Raw genomic sequence first — 16022 nt, forward strand, 5'->3', positions numbered from 1 at the left:
GGATTAGGGGAACGGTGAACATTGAATTCTAGACATCTAATCTAAGCATAATAAGTTCACGCCGTTTGATTATGCTATTGTCATATACACTAGCCATAAAGATAAATAAATTTCATTACACAAAAAATCTTGACTTGCAAACCTAATTCAAACCAACCTCTCCTTAAGCATGTGTTAATCTGTAACATATTTCTATTCATATTCCATCCACCAACCACATATTGAGGGTCAAGCCCCACCAACCAAAATATAGAGATACGTTTCTCTTTTGGTAGTTGAGGATTACATAGTCGCAATAATGTTTGGTGCATGGTTTTATTTGAAGTGCTAACAAATTCGATTTTGTCTTTTTTAACCGAGTATTAGATGAATAAGAAAAAAATCACCAATATCATGTTTTATAGTATACTAATCTTGCCAATTTTATTCACGTTTCTCGTCTTATTTTTTCATGATTTATGCTTTATTCTCCGTGATAAAAAAATAAGTACAAATTTTTGTCAAATTGATCAAATCATATTATGCAATTACATTAAGATGAATAAATATGGTAAAGTAAACAGAAATTGAAAAAGAAAAGTATTTACAAGTTTGTCACTAAACGCACCTATTTTTTGTTTTAAAAAAAAAATACTAAACCCCAAATTCGACCAACAAACTCACCACAGAGCTCAAACAACAGAGCATTCAGCTTATCCCATCATCATCTTCTTCATCTCAAATTTCCCCAATCCTTCAAAATGGATTCCAGAATCACCACCGATAGCAGCTCAGAATCAACGGAAGAATCCCAATCAGAGCAATCCCAGAACCAGAATCTCCTCCCCCTCGCCTCCGCAGCCTCAATCTCCCTCTCTCTCTCCACTCTCCTCCCCTCCCATTTCCTCCCTCCCAAGCAAATCGCCGCCGCCCCCTCCAAAGCCCGAATCCCCTCCCAAATCTCATCCCTCTCCACCCTCTCCCTCTCCTCCTCCCCCTCCCCCTCCCCCGCAAAACCCCTCTTCAAATCCACCGTTTCCGCCATCCCCCTGCTCAACACCCTCACTCTTAACCCCATCCGCCCCTCCAACCCCTCCGGCGTCGCCGCCCTCCGCCGCGCCGCCGTCGTCTGGTTCCGCAACGACCTCCGCATCCACGACAACGAGTGCCTCACCGCCGCCAACAACGATTCCGTCTCAGTCCTGCCCGTCTACTGCTTCGACCCTAGGGATTACGGCAAATCCTCCTCCGGATTCGACAAAACCGGGCCGCACCGCGCCACTTTCCTGACGGAATCCGTGGCTGATCTGCGGAGGAATCTGCAGGCGCGTGGGTCGGATCTCGTGGTGAGAATTGGGCGGCCGGAGAGTGTGTTGCTGGAGGTGGCGAAGGCGGTGGGGGCGGATGCGGTGTATGTGCATAGAGAGGTCTCACACGATGAGGTTCGGGCGGAGGAGAAGGTGGAGGAGGTGATGAAGGATGAGGGGGTGGAGGTGAAGTACTTCTGGGGAAGCACATTGTACCACTTGGATGATCTTCCTTTTAAGCTGGAGGAAATGCCGACGAATTATGGGGGTTTTAAGGAGAAGGTGAAGGGTTTGAATGTGAGGGACACGGTTGAGGCGTTGGATAGGTTGAAGGGGCTGCCGAAGAGAGGGGACGTGGAGCTTGGGGAGATTCCCACATTGATGGATTTGGGACTTAATCCCAATGCTGCAATGGGGCAGGTGCGATGTGTATTCTTGCTGATTGATTGCTTTGTAGGGATGATGATGCTGATTTGGAGTGATCTGTTTTGTGAATTGAGTTATTGCTGATTCTTGATCATGCTGCATTCTTCTCTTGCATTGTGTTTACGCTTTTTTGGTTTATGGTTGGCTGTTTTGATGTGGTTTCGTTAGTGTTTTGTGATGATTTAGGCTTTCGGTTCGTTGGCTTTATATGGTTAACTAGATCAGCATGTTTTGGTTGGTTTTAAATGTTGAGAAGTTGGATATGTGAATGCTAATACCTTTGTGATCATGCATTGCAATTTGGATATTGATTGTCTTAACAGTTATTGATCAGGAAACCTTTTGCTCCTTGTGTAGTTAAGGTCCTCAAATATTATCTTGACATGCTAACATTTAGTACTTGATTTTTAGTGAACTGAGAATAAAGATGGAAATAAACTGGAAGGTTTGTATGAATATTATACTACACTTGAATACTTGTTGTACTTCTTCACATTCGTATCTATATGGAGAACACTGATTGAGTACTCATTACAGTTAGCTAAGACATACAGTAATTATTACTTACTATTTCTTTTGATGAATATGTTCGCCCAACCTGCGAGTTAAGAATTTTAAGAGGCAGAACTGCATTGTATCTACTGTGATAAGTAATAACCGTACTATCTGTTTCATGATAAGTGTTAATAATATTAGTATCCCACATCGGTGGTGCGACATAGTCTAGCTTAGTCTCTTGTACTATATATATGTGGCCTATGTTGAGTAATGAAATATATCTACTACTCTTCTCTACTATGTCTATATACTTCTCTACATATATCTATATTTTATTGTTCTACAATAAGAAAATATGGTAGTTGATAGCTACATGGGACTGAGATAAAACTTTCTTTTCTGGGTTATGAGTATAGTCATTTGCATCGTCTCTTGTAGAATGGGAAAACGGCTTCTCTTTCGGGTGGGGAGACTGAGGCCTTGCAGAGGCTCAAATCTTTTGCTGCTGAATGCCATGCAAAGCCTAAGAATCAATCTAAGGATGGAGCCAATGATAGCATATACGGTGCAAACTTCTCGTGCAAAATATCACCCTGGCTAGCCATGGGTTGCCTCTCTCCTCGCTCCATGTTTGAGGAGCTCAAGAAATCTGCTTCAAGGTCTTCCGAAAGAACCTCAATCTTTCTCTTTTCTTTTGCTAATGTGTCCTTTTCCTTGTGCGTATTTGTTCCTTAGATCATTGCCACTGTCTGCTATACTAATGCCAACCTCATGTTTGACAGTGTGATCTCTGCTGCTTCTAACAAGCCAAATGGTGGAGCAGGCTCAGGCGATACCGGAATGAACTGGTTAATGTACGAGCTTCTGTGGAGGGATTTTTTCAGGTTAGGTCTTGTGGTTTTTGTACTTCTCTCGACCTCTGTAACAGAGATACAAAGGCTTCTGTTGTTCCGAAACTTAATATCTTCTTGTATCAGATTCATCACCAGGAAATACAGTTCCGCGAAGCAGCCAAGCTATTCACCAGCAACGGCTTGTACAGGTATGGCTGCCTGAGCAGGAATTAGTCGAAAAGATGAATCGGCCAAGTTTCTAAGAGAGGGGGAATGATCCCTTTTGTATCTGTATCATTTCTCTTTTATCTGTTAGTTCCAACTGCTGGAATGGGTGTCATAAAAACCAATGTCCAAGGACCGTATATTGGTTCGCTCGAAAAACAAGCAACGAGGGTGATTGTAAGTACTACATTAGAGTTGGTTGCTTGATTGGTTCTAGGTTTTATGTTGTCATGCCCTTCCAATACTCAATACTGAATGAACTTGATTGATCATCACCACTTAAGATTTGTTGTCTTTTTTTGCCATACTACCATATACAGTAACAAATATTTAAGACTATATATTTGATGTAAATGGAAGAATTTGTGCAATTTCAAACACATTACAACTCTCTCTCTCTCTCTCTCTCTCTCACTCTCAAGGAAAATTATGAATAAATCACAAATCTGCAGAATTGCTCAAATAAGGCCATATATATGTAAAGACGACAGCACAACAAAAATGAGCCATAGCAACATGAAATAAACACACGTTACCCATGCCCACAATCTTGGACCACCAAGCTCTGCACCCAAAGTGAGACGCCTAAATACAAGTACGCCGATGCAGCCTACCGATGTAGCAAAGAATACAAGCAATGAGAAGCTGAGGTAGCCGGCGTTCTCAATCCTCAATGGCTCATTGTAGGCGAAGAAATTGTATAGTGTGTCGATGAGCCAAGGCACACCAATGCCAATATATATGTTCACAGAGTTGCTGCAGAAAAAGGATTATTCGATCTGTCAATAATGCTATTGCTCGAATATGTTTTCATCCCAAAATGTTTCAGAAGAAAATAACCGAACCTGCACGTGATATTAGCTATGGCGGAGTCAGCTGTGATCTGCCGCTCTGCTGCAATCTTGCTCGCCATTAAATCAGGCCATGATGTTCCAGCGGCCAGTGCTGTAAAAGCTATAACGTAAGCATCAATACCTGCACATTGGCATGAGATGATGTTACGAAAGGAATGATGAAAGCGGCTAATTCAGTAACATAGTAAAATTCTGCAGCAAAATAGGAACCTGTGACGCAGCTTATTAGATCCGTAAGCTTGGTTACTATGTAAGCTATCCCGCTGATAAAAGCTAAGGAGAGAATGAACGACACCCATCCATGCGCGATCTGATATGGAGGTACGAAAGCAAACAAAAATCTCCAAGGTGCACAAAGCAACTCCCAGAATAATTTTGCTATCCGTAGGCATAAGTTATTCATTTTTCTTGATTCTGGGCTCTCCAACTGTTCAGCAAACAAAGAGGCAGCGTAAAGTTGATAACATGGTTTTATCAGTATTCCAACCGTTAAACTGCTGTAACTACCACATACTAACGAAGAATTATCAAGCACAACGAAAGACAGACTGTTTTATATGATAGGCGAGTACATAAAACTGGCAAGTTCATTAGAGTGTGCGCACAAGCCACATTTGGAAGATTTTGCGTGGAGATACTTGGATTGGACCGTGGGGGCATGCAAATATAGTAAACCAATGGCGATTCTGGCATCTCATACAGCAGAAATACAGAAATACAGTACCGTCAAGGCATCAAGAAACTGTTGCTTCCAGATTGAGAGCAAGTTATCTTTATCAGGAATCGTTCTGTTGAACTGCTCTGAGGATTCAGCTACCTCAGTATCTGGCAACTTCTGATACTCATCTACAGGTTACACGTTCAAAGGAAACGTTAGAATCAGAAAACTTAAAAACTATAATTAGCCTAGTAAGTATTGTAGTACATTTTTCGTCTCAGATAATTAGGAATCATGTCACACAATATACAGAACTTAGGCTCAGTTCAGCTTGCTATTTACTCACTTTTGGCATCAGGACATCATGCAGTTCCGATGTTGGGTTTTGCGAGTTAAAATGAGAAACTAAAACGATAAAACTACAAGACAGGGATTTAAAGGGAAACTGGAAGTTGTTCAAACTTAAGGGTTGAAAAAAAACCATTCCACCTTATTGGGCTAAAAGAGTAGTATTCCCATTTTTATGAACTAGAAAACGAACAAAGTTAAAATACTTTAGGATCATACGTGTCACCTAGATGGACATAGAAAGATGTCAGCTACATTCATCAAGCATTTCCGAGTACTTACCATAATCCGAGTTTCCCTTCCTGCCCGGGGGCATTTCCATTGGTACCCATTCCTCTGGCCTCTTTGATCTTGGTCTAAACAAACAATGTGAGATCAGCAGCAAGTAGAGCAACTGTTCTGGTTCTTTAAGGGAACAAGGACGAAATTATCGAGTATATCAACCAAAGACCTACATGGGCAGAGACAAATAGGGCCAACGCTTATCTTGAACATATGCATGCAACAACAATAGCCCATATTGCAACACTGTCAATAAAGCTTCCCAAAGAGTGATCACATTTGGTGTCCATACCTGCAAGTTTCAACTTATAAGAACCATGAAGCTTTAACGAGGCCTTGCCTGTTAACTGACTCAACTTAGGTATTCTTAATCGGTCGTACTAAAAATATTACCTCCAACGTTATATAAAGCCAGATGTAAGCCCAGAAAGACCAAAAGAGTTCCACAAGCCAGACTCCTATATCTGATATCTTTTTCAGTTCACCGGCTTTAGGAACTATAACACAGATGGCATGGATAGGAAACAAATCGAAAGCAGCCGAACCAACAAGTGTACCAGGACCCAAACCTGTTAGATAAAGGATGGTAAGACAAATTATATTCAAGTGATACAGTGTCCTAATTCATCAATACAGCGTTATTCAAGATTCTTGAATTCCTAATTCACCAACAACTAAAAACTATACTAGTACTTGTTTTTATTGTTACACAAGTCTTTTTGTTATGTCTTCTTTGTAGTAATAAACTATGAAAACAATACTATAAGCAATCAAATTCCAAAAGGAAGAAATTGAGGCAGTTCCAGCTCTTCACAATATCATATAAAACCTGATAAGTTTAATACTACGAACGAAGGATAAACGAACCTCCAGCGTACACTTGCCCAATATTCCTTATCGCATCAATGGTCGCTAACGAAATCTGGGGGAAGCTAGTCCCAAAAGCCAACAAGGTGATGTCGGCTATGGCGTAATTCCAAACCTTTCTGTGCTTGACAACTATGGTATTGGTGCAAGGATCAATCTCTTGGACTATCCGAGTATGCTTAACAACATGCTCCATGGACCGGAAGAAACGAGCAGTTATAGCCGACAGTCCAATGAAGCAGTAGGCCAGAGCCGCAAAATACAAGAAGCCCCGGACACCATTACTAAGCTCACTTTCAGAATGGAAAAGAAAGTAGAGCTGGCATTTCTCAACCACAATAGTATTGGAACCTCCAGCTATGTTTCCAATGGTGGCATTAGCAAGAAGGCTCATTTTGATCAAGTAGTCTAAATCGCCTAAACCATTAAAAGTCATTAACAACAAGCAAAAATATTATTATCAAAGAGAAGTTGAAGCAGAATTAAGACAAAACAGGCTAAACATAGAAAGTAGTACTCAATCAGATCAAACATACAAAACACCAATTAATCAAGTCTCTACGATTAATTCCCACTAAGTAGTAACAAATTCACCAAACGCATTCGATCATTTTAAATAGGAAAAAACTGCTTGAGAAAGAGAGAGTACGGGCGGCGGCGAGATCTACGGGAACGGAGCAAATTCAAGCACCGTCACATTCTCAATATCATCGGTGCCGTTAAAAGGCGATGAATTTAGTTTGAGTTGATTGAATTCGGCAGGGAACAGGAGACTTGATTGGCAAACGTGATTTGTGTGGTTCCGACCTTACTACAAATATATCTCAGCTGTCGTATTCAGGCGACTTCAGAACATGTCACTTAATGCTGTGCTAATTTTTTCATTACAATAATTTACACGAAATACGGCACGGGATTATTCTGCGTGGTGAGAGAAGAGAGTAAAGTAAGAGAGATGAAATAAAGTAGAGATAAATGTTTCTATTTTAAATAATAAGTCATCTTAGTTGGAGAAACTAAAAAGAAAAGTGAATCATTTTCAATAGGACGAATGGAGTACTATAAAATAAATATCTTGTTTATTTAATTTTAGTTTCTTTTGACTAGCCACACATAGCCTAAAAATGGAAAAACCGTCCTTCAAATCAATATTTGGGTGGTATTTGGTAACCACATTTGTCAATCCGTTACTATTATTTGTCAAACTTTAATTCGGTATTATTATCAAAATTACTAATTATAGGAAAATAAATAGATGACACCTTGATATTATTTTATGTAAATAAGACTCTTTTAACATATTTCATTAGTGGCTCAATGGGAAATGATATGCTACATATCTTATGTGAGCACCACACTCAATGACTCAATCGAAGCATATTTAACATTATTCGTTTTGATTAATATATTTAATTTGATTTTAATACATTAAAAGATATTTTTAATTTTACAAATTTATAATTTATTTTATTTTTTAAAAATGGTCAATAATGATTCTCCATATGGTTAGAAAAAAGGCGGTCATACCAACTGAGTCAGCATATCTAGCTCACTTATCCTTGTAGCACAACCGCAAACGTGGCACGTACGACATGGCCACACATGCGATTATAATGATTATTGACATATCTTATACTCCATATTCATTTAATCGAATTAAAACCAAGGCAATTGCAATTATGCTGTGGATAGGTGATCATGATCTGATGCAAGCTGTAAAATCTTGCGAGTATCACGTGAGTAAATTAGATCTTTTGTCTTTTCCTTTGCTTATTTCTTTTCTTTGAAAGGAGTATAATTATCTTCTTTACAAGTATTGAGAAAATCTCATAGAACCCGAGAAAAATAACATTGGAAAATTCCAATAAATTTATTCGAGTCAGATGGCAGAAAGTGTTAACCGCAAAATGTAAAGGGACAAATCAGATAATAACCATAGGAAATACTAGTAAACACTTAAGGGAGCAATTATATTGATAAATAAAACAAATAAGATTGAATTATTTTTATTATTTAATTTTGTTTGAATTGGTTGTCGAATAAGATAAACTGAAATCATGACTAAAATACAAAAAAATACTATTTAAAAAAAAACAAATATGAAAATACTAAATAAAAAACAAACAAAACTAATAGTCTAATACTCATGAGTCATGATGGAATTTTGGAATGTTTTAATTATAGATTAGAAAATGATCAATAATTTCTCCAGTTTTGGAGTGAGAAAATAATCATGCAATGGAATAATTAGATGTTGGTCAATAATCTGTAATACACCTAATTATGTAAATCAAACATATTGTTAAAGAGAATTAATTTATCAATCAGAAAATCGAAAAAAGCTCAAATAGTCAGGAATCAGGATGAGGATTTTATATCGAAAGATGAAAGAAAGCTACACTTAGTTGAAACTTGAAAGAGTAGAAATGGAAAATGAGATGAGATGAAATTGCTAAAAACTTCATCAGCCGCACAATACACATACTCCAGAAAGCACTAAGCATCTTGGCAATAACTATACCAAAAATACACTTCTGAAAAAAGGGATCTACTGCTGCTGAATCATTATATGAAATACGAGCAACATAAAGTAATAAGAGAGCTAAAATCCAAGCACAAAATCAAGGGAATTGTTATTTTTTTAGATGAAAGGCAAAATCAACAACTCGAACTGATCCAAAAAGTGGAGCACCGCAACCCACCCAAGCTGCACATTTAATCTTCTTCCTCGCCCTCCTGCTCGGCAATGTTGAAGTAGCGCAGTTCATAAACATTCCGATCTTTGTTGGAAGCGATCACCCGAAGCCAATCTCTGACATTATGCTTCTTCAAGTATTTCTTAGTCAAATACTTGATATACCTGAAGATAAAACGACACTAAGTCTATATTGAAAATGACAATGGTTGGAGGATAAATGAGGAATAAAGACCATGAGAGAAAATATATCAATATCTATCTATGTTCAATAACCTATAACAACAACAACAACAACAATGGCGATGATAATAAAATGTCAAAAAACAAGATATGAGTTATGAGAATTGTTTTTTTACTCTTTAATTGTTAAGATTCTTACAAAATACTGTACCGCTTAAATGGCAAAAAATGTATGGTATAGAAAAGTTTAACACCTCAATTTGCTTTGGACAGGGCAGCGAAAAAGATCATAGAAACTTCATCCACTTTCAATATAGTGAAAAAAACAGATACTTGTATCCTAAGCGGGTCATTTGATTCAGTTATTTAATAAATTGTACCAGGTAGGTTGAGCAAACACCAAATCAATACTCTCACCATCCGCAATAGGAGCCTCTTTTTGCCATTTTGGTCTATCAAACTAAGTGTTACTCACATTCCACTAACTTTTTCAACTCACATTTCTTACAAACCACGAAAAAAAGGAGTATTTCATTAAACTAATGTACTGGCATCTTAAGCTAACACTACATATGGGTCAATAATTTTTCAAAATGTTAGTATCAGCTTTTGCATAATCAAGTGGCAGATCCAAAAATTATATGGACTAGATTATATATTACTCAAAATAATTAGATAGACTTAAATCACAATCCCTTTTGAGATACTTTTATCCAGTTTAGTGCTTGCATAATCCAACGGCATATACTACTCTAGCCTCCATGAAGGTTATACTAATCACACATACCGCAAGAGAAAACCAACATTTTCAATCTGTAGGAAAATTTCCAAAAGATTATGAAGCTCTTCCACAACATAGTTTGAATATGAGGAAGACAACAGCAAGCATTTGCAATTAGGAGTAGTGACATCATAAATGAGCCAATATATTCAAACAGATAGTATTTGTTAGAGTTCAATATTCACTGGCACAACTTTTATATAAACGTTATACTCACTCAGAGACTCCTGCAATAAGAAAGGCAGCATAAATCGTCAATACGAACTCCAACAAACTGAAAAGTAAAATTACCTCTTTGAGAAAGCGGAATCAGCAGTGACGGTGATCTTGCTTTTCTCACGAGTTACAGTGACGGAGTCCCCGAGAGCTCCGGCTTTTCCGCCGACCTTAATTCGCTCCTGCAAAAACTTTTCGAGCGAGGCGATCTCCATAATCTTATCGTCGACCGGCTTTGTGCAATCGATAACGAAGGTCGCCCCCTTCTTCTTCCCGCCTTTGGCCCCCGCCACCGCCGCGCCTTTGCTCATCTTTGCCGCCTTCCTGCAACCGAATCAACGAATTCCGATGAGAAATTTTGAAATTGAGTTCAGATACATAGCAGTAATGGAGTGGAGCTTACGTCTATGGAGTCGGCCGCCAACTGCGTGATGTGTGTGTAGAGAGAAACGGAATAAATGTAGAGAGGCTGCTGGGCTAGGGTTTTGGAATTGAAGAGTTCCCGGGTTGGTTTGATTGAACCGGTTCGTTCACCGCTGATGCCTTATCAATGGGTCTTACGTGCTCTTCCCACCCAATTTTTGATACATCCCATATAATTATAAAAAATTTCAGTACATTATAAAAAATAATTTATCTAATGACATAGAATACATTCTCCATTAATAATATTTGAGATATTACTCTTAAAAACCATGAATTTTAGCCAAAATTTAGTAGTAATTCTCAAGAGTTTAAATTTTGTTTCAATCCAAAAAATATATCTTCAACAAAAAAACTTATTCTATGTGAATAACTGTGAAATGTTATGGTATTTTAGACCTATTTTTAAGTTCGTCACAAAATGGATAACAAGCCTCATAGAATAAATACCACGTTGATTTTGTAGTGTCAAGTTAGATAAAAAAAATGTTGTAAGTTTGGATATGATAATTTACTCGCCACGAGAAATAATAAATAAAACATAGTAAAAATTATGATATTTTAGACCCATTTTAAAGTTTGCAGAAAATACTAAATTTTGGCCAAAATTAATAATGTTGGGACCAATTTCTCATTATACATTAATAATTTTTTCTTTCGACCTCTTTTATTTTATCAATCATGCATTAAAACTTGTGCTCTTTCAAAAGTTCATATTTTTGGCTGATGTCAAATTATTACACGTCAAATATAAATAATAAAGAAATTATTTATTAAAATCAGCATATATATATTAATTAAACAATTTTAGAAGTCTAATTAAAATCATACATTAACAATATATATTTAATAGTAGCATATATAATTCATTTCTTTAGTAAAAATTATTGGATCCAAATTCAATGACGTTATTTTCCACACTACAACAATTTTGTCGACTAATATAATGAAACACGGGGGTTTTATGTACTCATTTAATTACCTCGTATTATATTCCACATTTTTATAAACGAAAATTTCTTAACTAAATAAATAGTACAAACAAAAAAATATTTCGACATTTATTAATGAAATATTTAATCATTAAACGAAATAATAATTGCATTGTATTATAATTTTACATTGTTCCAGAAAAACTATAAATAGCACGCATAATTTGCATATACCTTTGCTCGATCTAGAAACTACAATGTCTAACAAGGTGTATTTTATAAAATTATTGTTGAATTATTTTTGTTTTCTTTTATTTGGTAGGGACTAAATAATCTTCCTTTTTTTTTAATTCACGTAACAGGTGCTTAAATTACGTGTGCCTTTGAGTGAAATGAAATCTCTATCTATGCTTTCAAAAGTAATTGGTAAGAAACCAATTTCAAAGTCTCCTGAGGAACTAAAACAAACAGCCATTGATATTGTAGAGAATTTTCCAGGTAATTAAATTATTAATCAGTTTCATTATTTATTACTTGTGATAAGCTTCATTATTAATTTTAATGATAGAGTGGTATTTCCCTAATCATTAGATTGTTACTTGTTGTTCGACTTTTATTTAGGTTGTCTATTAAATCACCTGTCTTATCCCACCATTTAAGAATGAACAGGTAGTGTATTTAAGAATTAAATCATAGAGCTTGTAAAATTTGTAATTTTCTAAATCGTTTGATTTTCAACATAATATGTTAAGAGTTATGACTAAGTTAGGATTGTTATCTCTCATTCTAAGGGTGATACATAAATATGGTTATGGTAGGTAGTGTATTTAAAATCGGTTGTTTGGTCATCACATATTTTATCGTAAAATAGATGGATGAATGATTGTAAAAATGTAAACTTTGAAATTTACAATTCAGATTTTGGAAAATATGGAATGACCATAATTTGACAATCTTTTGTGATTTACAGGGTTTGTATCGATAAAGTCTGGAAAAATATCCGAGGATAAATATGGGGAGTTATTTGTGATCCTGGAGATCACTGGAGACTTTGAATTTGATCCTGTTAATCTTGGGATTGACATTAGAAGACAAGTGAGCCATGCCCATATAGTTGCATGGCGGAAGGGATCACCTCATACATAGCATAATACATTTTATAATACACTACTAAATATTTGACAAGTGTATCCCATTTTATGGTAAAAAGTTATTTCTAAAAATTATTTCCTTAACTTTCTCACTACTATATTCATGCACTTTTACTTATTACATTAATCAAAGAAGTTACGTATGTTGTTAAAAATATTTAATAAGTCAAATTTTATTTACTTCAAAATATTTATATAAAAAAGATTAAATTTTTATGTATTCCAAAAAAATTAAAAATTTTCCTTTTTATTTCTTTTTTAATTTTATTGAGATTATTTAATTGTTAATATATGTAAAAGATGTTAATTTTATAAAGAAAATGTAATTAACTAGAATTTGACCAAATTTCATGTTTTATACGACTATTATCAAAATATAAAATAATATACATACAAAATATAGTACTCCATAAAAGTAATTTTGAATATTTAATTAATTAAAAAAAGTTTGACATGATTAGTTGATTCTATTATAACGAGACCAAGTTTTACAAAAACATAGTCAACTAATTAATTATGTCAACTTTTTTTTAACTTATTAAAATTTTGCAATAGTTTTTATAGAATATATATAATAAAATTTTATATTATTTTATATTGAGATAGAAGCTATATAAAAAACATAGTATATTTGATCAAGCTTTATTTATTACAATTTTATATAAGAGCTACGGACGTTCTTTAGTGATATTAAAAGTAAATCATCATAATAAAAAAAAGAAATAAAAAGGGAAATTTTTTACATTTTTGGAATTCGTAAAAATTACACTTTTTTTATATAGATCTTTAAAAAAGGTAAAATTTGACCTGCGATATTTTTTAACAAGAGTTTAACAAATTTATTTTAATTAGATATAGTAGTGAGAAAGTTTAAAGGAAATAATTTTTAGAAATAATTTTTTTACTATAAAATGGTATACACTTGTCAAAGATTTAGTAGTGTATTATAAAATGTATTATGCTATGTATGAGGTGATCCCTTCCGGTTACATGGGGAGATTAGACCTCTCATATATTTATGAATATCTATTACTACTTTCAAGTGTGTTATGGAGTATATATATATACACGTGATTAGAGTATTAACAATAATCTATTTTACATGGACTTGGATTTTTTTTTAATGTTCAATATGTTTGGGTTATTTTATTCACCAGAAAAATGTTTCTTCGTTTCATTTATGATGATTAATAATAGAGAATAAAATCTCCAATCTTGGATATTCAACATGGAATGTGGATCATAATATGGAAAGTGGGATCATATATTAATGTAGACATTTATAGTCTCTTTTATCACATAATTTAAGTTTTCAAATATAAATGTTTTAGAATAAAGACTAGTGGTATAGTTTAAACATCATAAAAAATATTCACTTCAAACACGATTTGATATATAAATTTGTGCCATTTAAACACCCTATAAAGATTCCTCTTATACATACAACGCTGATTAAAATTTTTGATTATTTTAAACTTCTGGCAATACCGATATCAAATGATAGAAAAATTCCAAACAACTAAATATCGACATTTTAAAATGTATTGATCGACATTCAAAAATCATACTAAAAGATTTACTTTCACCCGTTATTGTACTTATAGTAAAACTGCAAATTTGATTATTCGAGCTTTTGGTGACGCCGACATCAACATCGTAAAATACCCAACACCTATTAAAGTGGTTTAGCCCCCAAGTATTATAGTAAATAAACTATTTTTACTTGGGTGATCCAAACAATAATACATTTGAACCTAGAAATGTAGCTCAAAGTTTGACCTAATATTAGGTGATTTAATGGTCAATAATTGACCAAAAACATGGAAAGTTATTATTAATTTATTTCATGTCATTTTATAAATTTGGATATGATGTTATTGTTAGACCGTTTTAGGATATCATTTATTGAAATGACCTAAAAATAAACTACCAGTGACCTAAAAATACTCTCCATATAATTTTATTCTATGTTTTTGCATTTATATCTAGTTCTGGAGTGATCAAAACCCCTTGCCACACTTGAGAGATTTGAACTGTGGTCACCATGAAGCCACATTTGAGCCTTAAGGAGTAATTTTTTTAGTTAAAATCAAACCTTAATGTTCATATGATTTATATTAGCTTTAAATTGTTTTTTTTATGAAACAAGCTCTAACTGGGTTTGAATTTTTTACTAAAAATTTCTGGAATGCATTAAGGTTATGCTGAATTATGAAGTGCTAACTTTTTCTCACTGAAAATCTCCCATTTCATAAAATTGAACAAGAAATTAAATTTTAATTTTCCAATAAATGTTAGTACAATCCATAAATATGAGTACATCTGCAATCGGTACCTCTGCACATATTTAATGCAATTTGACATAAATAAATATCCATCTCTTTGTCTACTTTATGGGTACATATATATATGGAATTGGTAAAGCTAAAGCTACAAATACAGCCTTAATTGTAATTAATATATTAATAAGGACTTTCATCAAATACGCCATTACCCATATTATTGTTATATTAGCCATTATTATTACTATATAAAAACGTAGGTAAACTCTACGAAATTACCTTTTCGCCGAATTATTAAATATCTCTAACCACTTGCTGTACTAGTTCCACTTTGTCTAAATCGATTCCAACCTTTCATTATATAATTAATATACATTTTTTCTGTCTTCGAATATGGTATATATATGGCTACAGCCTACATGAGTAACCAATAGTATCTGTCGATAATTTAGGAGTTTCTGTTGATGATTAAATAAGAGAACATAGATGTATTGTAGTCTTCGTCACGATACTATATTACTATTTTAGGTAATTGGATCTGAAAATCGTGTGCTTGTTAAGTTGTCATGTGGCAGCATTATGCTGAATCAATTAAAAATGCAGAGGGGGTAAAATAGGAAATCTTTAATTTTTACATTACCAGATTGTAATGTTATTAATTGAATATTGCAGTCTTACCACAACAATATTGCAGTTTATCACGACTGCAATCCGTGTTATGTTCACGAAATTTCATCCTAGACGTCCATAAATGAGATCTAACAGACTATATTTGTGGTATGGTATTACCCTTTTTATGGTGGCACCATAGTACTCCCCTACCAGAACAACTACAATTAGAATAAAGATAAATATATAATAAATACATGTACATAATATCCTCAAAATTTATATTTAAATGAATTATACTTTAAATTAGTTTGTTTTTAGTTATGCTATAATAATGCGAAAGAAGTGCTATGAAAATTTTATAACAAATTTTCACATAATTTTGAACTTAATTCAAAATAATTATAAAATATTTCATGGAGTAGTTAATTACTTTTTTCTTAAATTTATAGATATTTAATTTTAAAATTTTA

At 34.2% G+C, this 16022-nt stretch overlaps 3 protein-coding genes across 3 annotated transcripts; 1 reads left to right on the forward strand and 2 right to left on the reverse strand.

The window, feature by feature from the left end:
- Positions 1 to 647: 647 nt before the first annotated feature.
- On the forward strand, positions 648 to 3551 carry PHR2 (photolyase/blue-light receptor 2). The gene is made up of 4 exons (XM_048111325.2): positions 648 to 1706; positions 2649 to 2869; positions 2993 to 3094; positions 3188 to 3551. Exons 1-4 carry the CDS (start codon positions 741 to 743, stop codon positions 3264 to 3266), a joined length of 1368 nt encoding a protein of 455 aa, XP_047967282.1. The 5' UTR covers positions 648 to 740; the 3' UTR covers positions 3267 to 3551.
- Positions 3552 to 3583: 32 nt separating this feature from the next.
- Positions 3584 to 7094, reverse strand: LOC125211497 (magnesium/proton exchanger-like). Its single transcript, XM_048111324.2, has 9 exons — positions 6927 to 7094; positions 6278 to 6694; positions 5804 to 5979; positions 5584 to 5702; positions 5411 to 5484; positions 4847 to 4968; positions 4333 to 4549; positions 4114 to 4243; positions 3584 to 4024 (listed from the first exon to the last, which is right to left on the reverse strand). The coding sequence occupies exons 2-9, from the start codon at positions 6669 to 6671 to the stop codon at positions 3727 to 3729; spliced, it is 1530 nt and encodes a 509-aa protein (XP_047967281.1). The 5' UTR covers positions 6672 to 6694; positions 6927 to 7094; the 3' UTR covers positions 3584 to 3726.
- A 1715-nt stretch (positions 7095 to 8809) lies between these two features.
- Positions 8810 to 10699, reverse strand: LOC125217127 (large ribosomal subunit protein eL22z). The gene is made up of 3 exons (XM_048118956.2): positions 10556 to 10699; positions 10228 to 10476; positions 8810 to 9137 (listed from the first exon to the last, which is right to left on the reverse strand). The coding sequence occupies exons 2-3, from the start codon at positions 10461 to 10463 to the stop codon at positions 8993 to 8995; spliced, it is 381 nt and encodes a 126-aa protein (XP_047974913.1). The 5' UTR covers positions 10464 to 10476; positions 10556 to 10699; the 3' UTR covers positions 8810 to 8992.
- Between the last annotated feature and the right edge of the window lie 5323 nt (positions 10700 to 16022).

The sequence above is a fragment of the Salvia hispanica genome, chromosome 3 (genome assembly GCF_029641045.1).
Source record: "Salvia hispanica isolate PSC_SH4W2 chromosome 3, Shi_PSC_v1, whole genome shotgun sequence".
NCBI classification, from domain to species: domain Eukaryota; kingdom Viridiplantae; phylum Streptophyta; class Magnoliopsida; order Lamiales; family Lamiaceae; genus Salvia; species Salvia hispanica.

Excerpts from the sequence above, each read along its gene's own strand:
- PHR2 (XM_048111325.2), top strand. The coding sequence starts at position 741 with ATGGATTCCAGAATCACCACCGATAGCAGCTCAGAATCAACGGAAGAA. Across the intron at positions 1,707-2,648 it reads CCAATGCTGCAATGGGGCAG|AATGGGAAAACGGCTTCTCT; the intron begins GTGCGATGTGTA and ends CGTCTCTTGTAG. Across the intron at positions 3,095-3,187 it reads CTGTGGAGGGATTTTTTCAG|ATTCATCACCAGGAAATACA; the intron begins GTTAGGTCTTGT and ends TTCTTGTATCAG.
- LOC125211497 (XM_048111324.2), bottom strand. The coding sequence starts at position 6,671 with ATGAGCCTTCTTGCTAATGCCACCATTGGAAACATAGCTGGAGGTTCC. Across the intron at positions 5,980-6,277 it reads TGGGCAAGTGTACGCTGGAG|GTTTGGGTCCTGGTACACTT; the intron begins GTTCGTTTATCC and ends TTTATCTAACAG. Across the intron at positions 5,703-5,803 it reads GGCTTTATATAACGTTGGAG|GTATGGACACCAAATGTGAT; the intron begins GTAATATTTTTA and ends TGAAACTTGCAG.
- LOC125217127 (XM_048118956.2), bottom strand. The coding sequence starts at position 10,463 with ATGAGCAAAGGCGCGGCGGTGGCGGGGGCCAAAGGCGGGAAGAAGAAG. Across the intron at positions 9,138-10,227 it reads GATTCCGCTTTCTCAAAGAG|GTATATCAAGTATTTGACTA; the intron begins GTAATTTTACTT and ends TTTTATCTTCAG.